The 16,321-nt window shown below is 33.5% G+C and overlaps 1 protein-coding gene across 1 annotated transcript; it reads right to left on the bottom strand.

Annotated features, from left to right (window-relative positions):
• Positions 1-61: 61 nt before the first annotated feature.
• On the bottom strand, positions 62-16,305 carry LOC148178481 (epithelial splicing regulatory protein 2). Its single transcript, XM_088030458.1, has 3 exons — positions 16,153-16,305; positions 12,147-12,301; positions 62-2,547 (listed from the first exon to the last, which is right to left on the bottom strand). The coding sequence occupies exons 2-3, from the start codon at positions 12,287-12,289 to the stop codon at positions 375-377; spliced, it is 2,316 nt and encodes a 771-aa protein (XP_087886584.1). The 5' UTR covers positions 12,290-12,301; positions 16,153-16,305; the 3' UTR covers positions 62-374.
• Between the last annotated feature and the right edge of the window lie 16 nt (positions 16,306-16,321).

The raw sequence follows: 16,321 nt of genomic DNA, 5'->3' as shown, positions 1-16,321 counted from the left end.
CAATGCTTAAATTCGCGAATTTTATTGGGTTGAATTTAAACAAAATACAATTATTTATATGCACAGCATAATTTATTGGACTTATGGAGGTGTGGGTTATAATAGATATAAAAAATCTTTGCCAAAACAGGGATCTAATATAAATCCACTTTTTAGAATGTAACAACTAAGTAAGCCTAAAAATCTTACAAAACTAACTTAAGGTTCTATAATGAACTCTGAAATAATAAAGAAGTAGTAGTAGAATAATTATTGTAATTAATTACACCATGTAACTTGTCATTTCTGTAAAATGTACAACCTTAGTAACGTAATAAAAAATACAACCTGTGTGAGTTACAGTTCCTACTAGTTTAACACCTTTTGTCATCAGTCTACACCTGCTTAAGATAAATTGGACGTTCCCAAATCTTCTGTCCATTTTTCTCCTGCACCGCTCTATACGCTTCCTCTGGAGAAATGAAAACAACTTTGGCTTCAGCGCTTGGAGTGTTGTTTGGATTAAATCTCCGACTAACATTATTAGTGATGTCGTACCCATCAAAAAAGTCCAAAATTTCGTTAGTTCCAGCTTTATAGGGCACGTTGTCCATATAAACTGTACAACCAGGTAGTGCGTCGTCTGAAGGTACAGCGTTCATAAATCTCGGTCGTAGAGGCCTATGTCCCATAAATCTAGGCCCGCCTCTAGGTGCTGCATCAAAGTTGCCTCTCGGGAAATACGGTCTATTTTGATTCATCGATGGAATTCTTGGAGGTAGAATATTTTGTTGAGGACCTTGTGATTGTTGAAGGATATGTTCCATTTCGTCCCTCGAAAACGGTTGGACTGATACTACGTTTAAACCGAAACTACTATTATCTTTTTTCAATGCCTGAGTTGCATCTTCTTTGGTTTTAAATTCACAGAAAGCCTGGCCGGTGAAGCCTAACCGATTGCTCATTAAATGGATCTTCATTGGTCGGACACCAATATCCGAAAAGAAATCGGCGATTTCTACGTTGTTTGTTTGTAAAGGTAGTCGCATTATGTTAATGCAGTCTGTGTCAATACTGGGCAAAGGACTAGGTTTGGAATCTAAATCAACATTGTGTTGTTGACTAATATTTTCAAATTCTCGATCTTCACAAGGTTTAACTGTGACCTGTTTGCCTTCAACGATATGATTTGATTTTTCTTCTAAAGCTTTCTTGGCTTCGTCAGCGGAACCGAATTTAACATAAGCTATGTGACCTCCTCGTGGCTTCGGTGTTAAGAAAAGTGCCAATAAAGGCCTAGGTGAAAAGAGTTTTAAAATGTCTTGTTCTTTAACATACGTAGGTAAGTCGTCCACAATCAAACATGAGAAAACCTTCAATTCTGGTTCAGGCTTATTAAAATATTTGGTAATATTCTTGCTCCTAAACTTATGATTCCTATCGTCCATACTTTGGTAACTATCAGGTTGATATCGATCAACTGCGTCTTCAAATTCCTGGTCATCGATGTGTGCCACTTCAACCTTAACGCCGTTTAAAATTTCGCCATTTCTCCGCAGCGCGTCTGCTTTTCCTTGGGGATGACCAAATTGGATGAAGACAATCCCAGTGCGATGACCAAAGTCGTCGTTTATGAACTTGATGCCCACATTGCTAATGAAAGAGCCTTGGAAAAACCTCCGAATGTCGCCGTATCCTCCATAGAAAGGTTGGAGACTCACACAGCTATTAGGTAACGGTTCACGATCTGCTATCGGAAAATGATCGTTCTCATTTCTTTGGAAATTATTTCGGGGAAACCGTCTGTTAGGATACGACTGTCCTGATCGATGACGTTCGTCATTCCCTTCATCAGATCTGTTAAGAAAGTTCTGATGATCATTATCGTTATTATTTTGTGGAGGCCAACTGTCCCTCGGTCGATTAATATTAAAATTGTTATTAAGTGGAAAGTTGTTTCGATTAGCATTGGCTGCAGTTAATGCGTTAAGATTCCTCCTAGCATCATCCAAATTCCCGGGAAAATTCCCAAACAAACTCGGTGCTTGTGGTGCAACAGGAACATTATCATTATTGGTTTGATTTGCCCACACTTCAGGGAGTTTTTTCGGTTCTTTGGGAATCTCAGGAGACCTTTTGCGGTCTCTATTTTTGCGATCGCGATCTCTTGAACGAGAGCGACCACGACTGCGACTCCTTTCGCGACGGCGACGTTCTCGCCTTTCTCTAGATCTAGATCTACTTCTATCACGGTAGCGTCTATCTCGTCGATCGCGGTCTTTGCGTTCTCGGGATCTAGAACGGGACCTTTTTCTATCGCGTTTGTCTTTCGAGTCACGTTCTTTACTAGAGCTCTTCTTAATTTCTGGTACTGCTGCTGGGATTATAGCGGGAACAGCTGCTGGCATGGGCACTGTTGCTGTTTGCATAAATGCTGCATACGACTGTGCTCTAGCTGCTTCAATGACTTTTTGCATTTCAGTTCTAGAACTGAGCATAAGATTGATTTGGATTTCCTTGATTTTGCCATTGTTTCTGCTAAAGGCTTGGCGGGCGTCTTCGTCAGTACTAAAAATTGTAATAAAAAGACTTTAATATTGTTAAAATATTTTCGAAGAAAGATGCTACTTTTGATTTCAATTGAGGGTAATTTTTTTGACATGAAAGTAGGCGTTTACGCCTGACATTTATTGCATAAACTCACATTGGTTTGAATTTGTGGCCTAAAATTTCTGGATATATTCTTATAAATGAGATATTATATTGTAAGAAGATATAAATAATAAAACTATTTATACATTTAATAGCACAATTTCAGAATAGGGCCCCAGGAAATGTAATCTCATTTTTTCCTAAAAAACTAAATGCAAATCGTTCGCAAAAAATGTAATAACGCTTTTTCTTGGTTGAATGTCACTATCATTGAAGTTTACACTTTTTTCAGCTACGGATTAATTCCGCTTTTGATTCCTCTTTTCTCAATCTTTTGGATTCGCTAGATAAAGATCATAACGTGTTTTGAATTTTTTATTGGTATATTGTTCACTGGATGCGCCATTCAATAGGTACGTAATGTGTAGTACTCTGCAATGTTGAAGTATTCTTTATTTCTACATGGACGCCATATAAATTTTGTGTTTCGTGACCTCAGTTCAGCTAAAGTTTTGAGTAACATGCCTAGAATACAAAATGTTCCATTTAAAAATGTTCTCTTAATCATTGTTGAAAGTGTTTAATTTACTAGTAAGATGAGAGTTTCTTGTTTAATAAATAAGTTAACAGTTTGACAGACTAATTTTTCAAACTTCCTATTTCATTCCTTCCACAGGGTGATTTTAAAATAGAGGCGGACAAAAAAATCCATTACAGCTTATTGTAAATGAGGAAAGTTGGCAGGTTTCGTTTTTTAAACCGATGTCCCAGTTTTAAGAAAAAATTAAAGAAATTGATTCCAATGATTACTGAAGTTACTTAGGTTACCATGCATAGTTACATTATTAACGAACAAAATGTTCTGCGTTGAAATTTTTACCTTTACCTTAAAATTAATAAAAATCACCGAAAACGTCTTCTACGCATTTCCGTGAAACCGTGATTTTTTTTTCAGCTACTATTTTAAAATCACCCTGTTGTTAATACCCATGCAAATAGCTATTTCTTTATCTTTCTATCAATTTAATATGTAGTAACAAAGATTATTTATTAAAAATGCTTAAATAAACTGGTTTTTACTCACTCAATTGAGACAGTGCTGCCACCTTTGTCATTTTTTTTAATAGGGACTTTGGATAAAATCTTTTATTACGTTCGAGTATAATGAATAATAATTTTTCATTTAAAAAATGTGCCATTGTACAGTTTTGGTCACGGAATTTTGGATAATGTCTGCCGTCAAATCTAAAATGGTCTTCATATTCTCCATGAAATTAACTTCAGAGCTAAAACGTGAATTTTAATGACATTACAGCCTAGTTCACATTTGTTTTTTTTTTGACATAACATAAAAATTCTGTCCAAAATTCTACTCTCATACAGAGTGTTAGATAATGTAGGTACTTATCTTGGAATCCGCAATTATTTTTATATTTTCTGTATTATTTAAAAAGATACATACAAGGCTTTAAAATCGTACATTAGATTCATTAAATTCAATTATGGAATTTGAGAAAATCCAAGTACTTTCAAGCAAATGAATAATTTGCCGTTGAAATCAGTGGCGTCAACAATAGGAAGAAAAAGTACTGCAATTTTGTTTAAATAATGAAGAGAAAACAAATGTTTACCTTAAAATTTATAAAAGACTCAGCAAGTGTCAGAAATTTACTTTGTATGTCAGCCACAATGACAATAAAGCTTGATTTACATTGCTGTGTCAAAAAATGATGTTCAAAATTTTGATTCCGTGATAGTATTATCATAATTTTGAATAATACGAACATGCTACGCCGTAATAGCGGTAGCCGTATTGTGCAGCAAATGTTTATTTTCTAGGATGACTTTGATTCAAAATTTGGTAGTTCTTTGTAAATTAATCTCTGATTACAAATAAGGCCTTCCAGCTCTTGAACGGTTAGAAAAAACCTCGAAACATCTACTTTTTCCACGGCTGCCTCCATCACCCCTTTCGCTTTGGCCGTAACGTTACCTAGTACCCTGGGAAATTCGCATGTAGAAGTTAAGACGTTTTTTGCAAGCTGCTCTAAACTCAATGACTATTTGGTAGATTTCATATTTTTATATTCTTGCTTAGGCAATAATGCATTACTATTATTACATACACATTTTTAATTCAACAAAAACACAGTTTGAAGCGCTCAACCAATCACAGAATCTACTGAAAAGGCCAAAAGTCTCACCAGCAGCCAAATAACCTGTTTATCTTAAGAACTTCATGTAGAATCATAAAACTTTAAACATAAATGTATTTTGCCTTGCCAATTACGGGGGGTAAATAAATCGGCAACTAGGCTATTTTTTTTTATTTAAAAAAATATTCTCTTGATCCTAAAAATATTAAAAATCGGTACCTGCTCGATATGTGGGCAGAATTTTTGTAAAAAAAAAGTTTAAATAACGGATTTGTGATGTCATAACTCCTAATTACACTATTGGCCACAAATCGATATGCCAATAATCTACGAGTAATGTTATTCTCTCTATCTTATTTTTATTTATACATTTAGTGTCGTATGTTTTCTAGATTGACATACTTACATAGGAAAAAGTTATGACGTAGTCAATGGAAATTCATTTAAATCGTTAGATTTTAAACGTGACTTTAGCAGATAATTATAAACTTTTCATTTTAAAGTTCAATAGTATTCGAGAAAGAATAAAAAATTAATAACCAATCTCGAAAGCTTTTTCTACAGGTCGAGTAAAAGACCATCCCAATTTCCTGGGCAACAAGAGTGTAATGTTCACTTGACCAATGGGTGATGGTATGTGTCCATAGTTGCCGGATTTTCAAATTCTGTTCATCTGCGGGATTGGCTACCGTTTTTTCGTCTTAACTTGATTATTTTTTGAGCAAAAAAATTTTTGTTTTGAAATTTTGGTGCAGAATTGTTGCCTCCATAGGCCATAGTTTTCTCTAAGTCACGAGTTTTGGGACACCTCTATGTACCATCGCGCTCAAAAAAATCTAAGACAGTGAAATTTTTCAATTTATCGAGAGAAATCGAGGAATCGGGAAAACACTTCAAATTATCGAGAGTACTGTAGTAAGACAAATTCTTACAAATTCACTTAAAATATGAATCTCACAAAATAATGTCAACGTCAACTAATCAGTTTAATTTAATAGCTGATGGAGAAAACAAAAGGTCTTTTTACGATTGAACTATAGATAAACGTTCGCCATTACTTAAAACAGCCTAAAAGTGGCTCAAAATAAAATTATTTTCAAAGACATTTGCTTTATGTAGGTCATTTCCCTGTACCGCTCTACTAGTTTAAAAAAAGCATTCTTTTCTTATTTCACTTTAATTTCTTCTGAAAAAGCGAATTGAAACAGCTGGACTAAGCAAAACTGGATATACAGTATGCACTTGCAAATCCTAATAAAATGTCCTTTCAGTTTTTCGTCTTCTCTTCATAAATTATTATCGGTTTTCCGCCATTTTCGTGCTTAGAAATAAATCAATAAAAAGGATATGTGTAACATTGAGAACATTCGTGCTTTTCCAAGAACGCGACCCCAATGTCGGCGAGTCAAGTGTAAATAATAATAAGTGCCGTTTTCCATTTTGATTCACAAAAATGGCACAAATCTTTAGCCTATAAATAAAATTTAAAGTAAAAGCGCTGGATTTTGGAAACTCTTCAATTGTAGTTGAAACTCGTTCCGTTTAATAGGATGTACTCCTCCTTATGAACTTTATGTGTTGCCGCACTAGATGATGATGAAGTAGAAGAATTCTTCGAGTATGGCCATCATCAGCAGAGATGTTTCCTTGTACGTTGTGTTTAAATAAGGTTCAGCGAATGTCCCCTCAAAGTTCCAAACGCTTAATTCTAAAGTATTTAGGTTTTGAATTGTCCGTAAACAATATACTACTTTAAAGATTTTAGTGTCATCTTAGTTTGCGCTAAACGTAACGAATGCAACTAAATAAGTGGTAAAAAATAACAATATCCGAATGTTACACAAAAAAACAGAGAAGACTTATAAAAGTGTGGATCCTTCGTACATGAAGTGTTGTACTTACGTGTATCTTCTCCATTCAATAACGTGTTTCAAAATCAGAAGTAATTTCTCCTTCGATTTAAGTTCAAAAAATTTAGGTCCACCACTATAATTTGCGATTCTTCAACCTTTTGAAGTTTTTGCGTGTTGACAGAGGTATTTCTCAATACTCTGTTGTCATTTTCTACCATTGAACTTTTTTTTTTCACCAAAGATTATCGTGTTTATCGTGGGACAAATCAGTCCCACCAGATTAGCAATGGAGCAAGTCCACTCCAATGTACCCATGCAATGAAAAAAATTAATACAGTGTTTTATCAGAAAACATGTTTAAAATGTACCAATCGCTAAAAACACGTTGTTCATCTGTTCGAAGAGTATAATGGAGATTTGCGCAAAACAGGGAAAAGTCATATAAAGGAGTAATTTAGACTAAATACCCCCAAAATTAGGTCAAATATAGCCCAATAGAATCTTTTACCGTGGAGGGTAAATGGGTTCCGTTGGACTACAAAGGGTTTTAAACACCTAACGGCGAAATGAAGCATTGTCATATCAAAAAAATCTTTTTCCAAATTCGTAGCCTTATTGGGCTATAGTCCAAAGTTAGTCCAACAGTTTTTTTTTTTGTAAAATTGTTTAGTTCTTCGCATGATCCTTGACTATTTTTTCAAGTGCACCTACTAATTAATGACCTTACTACGTCATCAGAAGCACCAAACGTAATTCGTATTATAAAAAATAAATGTGTTACAGTAGCAAAAAATGAATGCTCGATACTACTCCACTAAAAATCGTGTAAAGGAAAAAATGGGTTTTAACGGTTACAGAAGATGAACTATTTAGATCAATTTGTAAATTGTCGAAGATTATTACAGACACCCAAAACCCCCTGCCAAACTTTGCAGCTCAGAATCAGCTCAATTATGGTGATTGTTCTAGGTACCAAACATGAACACATTCTAAAAAAAAACACCATTTAATTTCTTGACTGGATATTCGTTGTAAAGTTGAAACTCTCTTTTTACGGCGATCAGGATTATCTTTCAAATCACAATTGTGTAGTCGATATGAGATCTTTAAAGACAATCTAAACCAAGATCCTCTTCACTACGGAGTTCGGAATAAAGTAAATGACGATCCAGAAAACACAATACAGCTTAAATGCCATAATATAAATTTGCTCAACCCTCCTCCACTTTAATGAAATGGTATACACCTTGAAAATTTTATAAACGACGATGTTTAGAACTTCACAGAATAGCTTCTCGTGTCTTTAGCAAGAGCAGAAGTTGTGCTGCTGGATGAGTCCCAGAAGATTTTGTACATAGACATAAATTTGTACATTTACGTCCATCTGCTTCTTTTCATTTTTACGACAAAATAAACTGTCTCACGGAACAAAGCAGTGTTAAAACTGTTAGCTTTTGATAGCAACTTACCTGAAGTCAGTACAGCGAATATTTATTTGAAGGAAATTCAAAAGCTGTGTGAAAATAATCGCCAAAATATGATTGCTATTTCTGTTCCTAAAATCATCCTTTTTTACTGAACCTAATACGTAATTGCATCAATAAACGACTAATTAATTACTTTTTAATCGGACGAAAATGATTTGGTTCGTCTAACTTTTAAAAGCGCATGGATTTTTTTTTATAAAACCATCACTTAAATTCTACTATCACGGGCTAAATTTTTTTCTTAGAACAAAAAATTTAATATCAGGAAACCTTCGAATAGCCGTTGACTGTCGGAGTTTTGCTTAGAAAGTGCCTAGACGATGATAGAAATTCAAAGATCTCAAAAACAGATCCACTGAGAAAGGTGAAGGCTGCTTTTCGTCACAGCTGAAGACGGAAACGAATTCAGAAGCATTATTGTAGAAACGATCTTTGAATACCTTATTATGATTAAGAGCATAAGATATTACACCTACAAATTATTTCAAATTTACTTTCACTTCTTTTTTGTATGATGTATTGTCTTACTAAAACTTTTTGGCTCAAACTTTCATATTTTCATCGGCAAAAGCGCCTGTTGTACCGAGTTTCTATAAACGAATATAACATCGTAGTTGGGGTTGAAATGAAGTAAAAATGTGCCGCCTTTTAGTGAACTCCACTAAAATAAGAAACGTCAATTGTCAAAATTTGATATTGTTGACAATTGTATCCACTTTTGTTACATACTTTTACAATAATTAATAAACCATGTTTCCGTTCCCGTCGATTTGAGCTCAGAAATTAATTATTTCAACTCCTTACTGATTTTAAACTTGTTCACAATATTTAATTAAAATACTGTAAAATTGTAAAATGGAAAAGTCCCTGTATTTCTTTGTGGATATTGTAAAATTAATAAATTACATTAAAGTAAGTAATTCGCGACGTGAAAATTATAAGGTTCTAAGTGATTTTGGTGAAAATTCAAATTGTTTGTTTTACGATTTTTTTTAAACATTTTCTATCAAGTATAAAATGAAGTAATTTAATATTTTTAACAAGCCAAAATGATATTAATAAATCGTATCATTTTTTTAAAAAAATACTTAATAAATTGAAGAGATATCATTGATAACGTAAACACTGATCAATTTAATGCAAATGTTAGTTAGAACCTTCTAGTTCTCAGGTCGCGAATTAATAACTCACCAAAATGTTTACGAATCGGCTTATTTATTCTCAGACATCAAAGATTAAGTCGAAGAAGAATAACACGAGTTATTGACGATCCAAGACAAAAGTTGTTAAAATCTTACTGAAGACCTTAATTCTCAACCGAAGTGCAGTTTGCCACAAGCATTTTCCTCAATGGTGGAGAGACCCCTTTGTATTTTTATATTTTTCCCATTGGCAGCTGACGTAAGGATGATGACAGTACAATATTATTGCTGATATAACATGAAATGATGGCGATGGCTTTATTGTCCTCTAGGAAGGTATTTCGATAAAAATTCGTACTGATTGTGGTTGCTCTATATGTTACATTAAGTATAATGGTTGTATAAAGTAGAAATATCAACGATATGATACCCTAAATACAAGTTTTAACGGTTAGATTCTTATTATTTATCACGTTGAACATCCAAAGTATGTGAGAGATAAAAGTATATAAGAATTTGTTTCTTCTTTACATCGAATCTCGAAAAAAAATTCCAGCATCAGAATTCTAGATTCATTGCGATAGAATACTTAATTGTTTTATTTTAATATACCTAGTCACAAAGAAATTTATTTTTCTTGTTTAAGAAGAACGTACTTTCGTTATTTTAGAGAATATTTTATGATTAATGGGTTTTAATTGCTGATTTAAGTCTTTAAAAGTAATTTTGCGGATCAGGGAAGATCTGCTAATTCCAGGAGAAAAAATGTCAATGAAAAAAAATCTCAAAACTGAGCTTCGGGATTGTCAACTTCAATACATACTGCAATTGCGTTTTCGTATCCATTCGTATTCATGGGAAATAATTAAAAACACTGTGCTCGAATTGCAATCTTTTTTTCCTCAACAGGTTGGGCATCCCTGGGGTAAATCTTAATTAAGTATGTTAAAAACAATAGTGCTTACCGTGTTTGAATGTTAGCTCGCGTTTTCGAAATTTTGCAATTTTAAAATTTTCCGTTTTAAAATTTTTGCTTTTTAATTTTGACTTTTTGGAATCTTTTAGAGCTTTCCTAAACCTTCGAGAACCTTGCATAGACGATGCGTGAACGTTCTAGAAGTTTTCAGCCAACCTCCTACTCCGTGGTCAGGTCAGGTGGTCAAAATTATAGAATTAATGACCATAAGTGGAAAATGTGTGTCGAGTTAAAAGTAGTGGCGTTTTTAAAAGGTATACAAACGGGTTATACCAAAAATATGTGCTATATGTGCTGGCCTTTAAGGAGGGAATTTAGATTGCGTCAAAACAATATAATAAAAGTGCCTATCGAAAAAATTTGATTATCACAGCTTTACATCAAACTAGGAATAGTAAAAAAAATATTAAAAATGCTTAAAAAGCATTAAACCCAGAAGGAAATGCATTTAATGAATTGCAAATGATAAAAAAAAAAACAAAAACTAAGAGAAATCTGTTTTCTGCAAAAATTTTTAGTAATGCCGATTTACCTCCTTGAATCTAGAGGTGTGCTAACAATTCTGTTAGTTTATGTGTGTGGCATTGATTTTCTATTATTTAAGTTTAATAAATAGTCAATAAATTTTAAAAATTGCGTTTTGATTGGGTCTAGTGTTAAAAATTGTCAAACTTAAATTATTCGCAAATGCGAGCTAACATTTAAATAAAATTCATATTATTGGATTCAGCGTATGCGGCTGTGTTTGACCCACCAAGTGCCCAGCTTGTTGCATTTTGCAGCTAGCACAGTGAAATTATTCGAATGATTATCAACAAAAAATATCGTGTGTATAAAACTTTTAATATAAAAAAGCCGCATTGCATTGAATTTGGGCGCCTTTATGTCATGATTTTGTACCGTATTATCAGTGTCCTTTTGTAAGTACTCTGAAAGGACTCTTCTAACTTTGTTTCTACTTTTAAGCATCGAAGACAGTATTTGTGTAGAATAATCATGAAGAATGGCAGTGATGCAGAGAAGCATGCATGGTCCGACAGATGGCGCCTCATGTGCTGCTCGTTCGCAATGTTTTCAAACAGCAAACAAATGTTGGAAACTGGTGTTGCGTAGCGGTTGCAGGTAAATAAACAAATTCCCAAAACTGTTTTTTATAGATAAGAATATCCATTAGAAGCTCGAAACGCCGAATATTCTAAGGTAAAAAGTAGTACCTATATCTTAGATACTCCGGTGTCATAGTAACATAAGTTTCTTAAAATGATTCGCTTATCAAATATTTAGCGACGTCCTAGAATATTTTGGTGAGCGGAGAGAACAGTTTCTACGAATAAATATTATTGTTAATTGCTTGATTTTGTTACAAATAAATAAGTTTGTGTGTACGTCATGCTTTGAATTCATAGTTTAAAAATGCCCTTAAAATGTGTACGAATAAAATGATAGTTTTCTTTAAAATATTTTTGTGACAACCTTTAACGTTTCCACGATTTCCACGTGTTGCACAGAATGTGGAAAATTGCATTCACGTGTCTAAAATAATGACTTTAAATTTAGCTTCACCATTATTTCCACGAGCCAATTATAACGAACATGGGCTGGTTGCAACTGCAAATTAGCAGTTTACCTGATTAACAGACGGTGTCAGACGACTAGTTGAAACTTTCGACAGAATTTTTTATATGCAGATTGACTACCTTATTACTTACCATATAAGTACAATGAATGGATGAATAAATAATGAAGCAGAACGTACAGTGAACTATAACGCAAACTTTTGGAAAGCACCAGAATTTTGTGTGAAAATCTCTCCTCTACATCCAGCAATAAAATATGAATTAAAGTAGCACCTTTTTACTTCCATGTATTGTTGCTTTTGATTATGACCCTCTTTGCTATACCTGAAAGCGATGAATGCGTCGCCTTGTTCTCCACCAACGATGTGTACACCTCCTTCCGGAATACTTAATCCGTGGAAGAATTGACGAATGTCGAGAGCATTAGCTGACCAGGGTAAGTTTTGTAGGCGTATAATGACACTCATTTTAACCTAGAACTATAAAAATATGATACACTCAAAAATAACTAATTAAATAGTATTGTATAATTTTGTCATTCTCGTTCAGATGATCCGTTGGTACTCGATTTATAGAATCTGGTCTACGTGTTTTTCTAAATTCTTGGAATTGAACCAGATTAGCAACAGCTATAGAAAAATATGTCACTCCATTTATGTAAACACGCAGTTTACAGACAGGACTTTTACATCATTTTATCAAAACAAGTTTAAAATAGACGGCACAAATTTTGTTCCCCGGCCAACGTCGTTTCAACAATATTAACATTTTTAACAGCGTTTTTGTTGAATTATAACAATCCAAAAAAAGACCTTCACCTCAACATAAAAGCCGAGAGAAACCGTTTTCGAAATTATTATGAGATCTATAGTGAAAGTGTCGCACTCCCTTCAAAATTACAAGATGATCCAAATGTCAGCATAGACAAAAAATTACAGAAAAACATTCTCAAACTTTAGATAGTGCAAGTATTTTCCCGTGTCATTAAATTACAATATTGCAATCTAAAGTATACAATCCATATAACGTTTCCTAAATGTTAAATGACATTTCCTTATAATCAACCATTTTTACAACTATAATAAAGAAGCGTATCTGGAGAAAATATCTTCAAAACATGATAAGACCATAAGCAGAGAAATCGACTCGAATGGATCAATTGTTATTTAACGAGTAATAAAACATCTATTACTGAGACGAAAAACAAACAATTATTCAAGAGGAAGGAAAAACAAAAGATTGTAACCAAAGCAAAACAGTACCATGGAGAAAGTAACATGTCAACAGCAAATTCAATTGTATCCGTTTTATTATTCATAATCACTATTGATCATTTTAGTAGACACTTACCTTTCCATTAATAGTAAAATATACAAGCGTAGGAAATAGTCTTTTAAATGAACTTTTTATATTTGGTGTGGTACTACCCACTGTGGTACAGCGAGGGTATTAAACTCATCAACTGAAATGTCACAGTTGTGTTTTTGAGTCTTCAATGAAACAAACTTGGAAAAGAATGGAACTGGAATTCACATAAATTGACAAAAATACTGCAAGACAGGAATGCTTCGAATAAGAAACAGAATTGAACCCAATAGTGAAAGGGTGATGTTTTTTGAAGCTTTCAAAGGCGACGTTTTAGCACCTCTTTGTCCCAATTACGAAATTACATTAGCTTTAGAAAGTCAAGTAAATTTTCCTTTTTGGATAAATCCAGTTGTGACCACCTATGTCCATAGAAGTTCGAAGTACCTTGACGTTGCAGGAACAGCCTTCCGCTGACTCCTTTTAGCTACATCCTGCTTTTGCTCCGAAAAGTTCGTGTAATCCGTTCATTGTTTGTAGTTCATTAGTATGCCAAAATTATTCCTTTTACGTCAGTTGATTTTTTTGACAATAATATCTTCAATAGGATCAACAAAAACAATCAAAAAAATAAAAGTATGCCAATCCAAACACATGTTAATTTCATGTAAAAAAAACTTGAATCTATTGTTTCCTAGTGAACAAGTACTTTTACATAAGCATGGAAAATTATTCAATAGCGGTAGATAATAAAGTTCAGGATAATTATTAGGACAATCTATTGTTCTTTTATTTATAAGTTTATCAGTCATTAATTCGGTCCAATCTGAATGCACTAGCAAAATTTGGAAGTCAAAAACATTTTGTCCTATTTGGATTTACGCTTATCGTACATCGGTGGCGAAATTTTGTTTAAGACCGTGAGATAAAATAATGCAAATAAATAAACAGTTTTTGTAAATCTTTGAAACCTAAAAATGTAAAGAGTAATAAAAATGATAAAAGTGTGAAAGCAAGGACGTTCGTTATTCTTAAAAGATTTGCCTCGTTAATTGAGTACGAGTTCAAGGTAATCAATAGATCGTTTAAATTATCCTGGAAGTGGGAACAATAGTGAATTAAACTGCAACCAGGAACAAAACACTTCCTCCTTGTTGCAAAGGTGAGTTTTGAAGAAATTTTCCGCAATCCAAAGAAGAGCAATGAAAAGAACAAAGACAGGATTGTCTAAATTAGCGGAAAATTTCAGCATCGCTGCTGTTTAATCAAGCCTTATAAAAGTGAATTCCGATGGTCAAATATACGGTTGTAAACATAACTTTCTACTAAGTAAAACTTTCCCTATAAAAATTTAGATGTTCAACTGATTAAACCGAAGGAAGTTTAGGCAAAAATAATATCTTCTTTATTTTCTGTCCATATTAAAAGTGTAAGATATTAATGAAATTATTGAAGAGTGCACGTTTCCAGAACAATTACTAAATACAAAGAACGCCATTGTGAAATCTAATAGAACTGAAAAAAAGAAGAGGAAATACTACGCCGCCCCTGCACAAAATTTTACAGACTTCACATCATCCTTACCTTTATTTTGACACTTTGTGAAGACAACGAGAGAATAAAGTTTTCATATATGAAGGAAGGAGAATACGTAAAAGCTTGGTTACATTACATTGTCAAAATGGTTTCACCTTTTATTTACCTCTTAATGCCGCTCATTTTTTGCCTTGGCCTTACGAGCAAATTTCGATAAAACGATAAAATGGTAACCGGCTAACAACACTTTTAACCGAATTTGAGAATAGTTTTATCTCAGTAAAAGGAGCTTTATACAACGTTTCGCATGGTATTTTAAAAAATGGAACATCTTTTAGCTCTTTCCGACCCCTCGAATTTTAAAAGTTCTTTTCAGGATTTTGAAGATGTAGGGCGAGATATAATTTGAATCTGTCACTGTCAGGTTGTCGTTATTACCTGCTATTCACTTGACGACTGTCTGACGATTGTCTACGGATTTGGTACGCACCCAGTTTTTCGCAGTAATGCCATTATTGCCAATTAGAACTTTCAATTGAAAGTTAAGCCCTACGTATTGACCTTTTTATTTCTCAATAATAACTAAATAATAAAGTTTTACCGCTCTTCTGTAAAATTTAGTAAAGTGATGTCAGATGCTTTGCATCTTAAGCCATCGATATAGTATTTAAAAATCAAGCATTACATTGGTAAAAAGCTTGTGCATTACACTTGAAATCAAGACAAGACTTTCTTTGAACCGATCAATGAATTATTATTTATTATACAGTATAGACTCTCCCAAACTACTCGCACTTGCTTTTAATGAAAAAAGTGAGGGTAGAATGTCGGGCTGGGCAAATTAACCGGAAATATTAATTTGTAATTTGTCCAATCAAGAATGGGGAACAATTAATTGAACATACGACAAATATCTGATAGCTATATCACTTTTGATTATTCTAGTGTGAATCACTGTATATTTTTCGAAGTTCAAAAAACTTCTAGACTTTGGAACTGTTTTCTAGACTAAATAAGAAGTAGTAAAAAGCCGCTTTTAGATTAGACTTTGGATCAAAACATTTTAAGCGAACACTAAAGCCATTATTTCCGGGGTTTGTATTTGTTGATAAAGAATTAGTTTATTGATTAAAGGCCAGCTACAAGCGTGGGTTTTCAGTAATGGCAATAGTGATAAGGAGTTACTTTACGCCTGAAATGCTGCGAAACTCATTATTGTCTTGTTTGAATGATGTCGTGGGTCTAAAAATGAAGCTAACATTTCCGGAAGCATGAGCGAAACAGACGAAAAACATGGACGTTCAGCAACTTTCGTCAATGTTACAAGTCACGAGACAAACCATTTTATTCTATATTTAAACGAGTACGTCAAAGATCACATTTCTGATAAGTTCTAACAACCCAGAACTGAACGAGACGCCCTTGTTCCCTTTATGGGAGGACATTGCGATGTGTCTAAAATCGTTATTGAGTTATTTTGACGACTTACCTCGAAACAAAAAAAATCCTTCACCAAATACCGCTCTAATAAATATATTTTCGATAATTTTTCAAGTTTTTCTTGGAAAACCGCTGTAACATTGAAGACAAAAATCACAAAATGTACGAGCTGACGCTAATGTCAGCTCAAATAAACAAAATGGCGGCGTTGCGAGCGT

Source organism: Gnatocerus cornutus, chromosome 2 (assembly GCF_029298725.1).
Source record: "Gnatocerus cornutus isolate USDA-ARS CGAHR chromosome 2, icGnaCorn1.1, whole genome shotgun sequence".
NCBI lineage: Eukaryota > Metazoa > Arthropoda > Insecta > Coleoptera > Tenebrionidae > Gnatocerus > Gnatocerus cornutus.
Note: the sequence above shows the minus strand (reverse complement) of the source record. Positions and strands in the feature narration are given on the sequence as shown.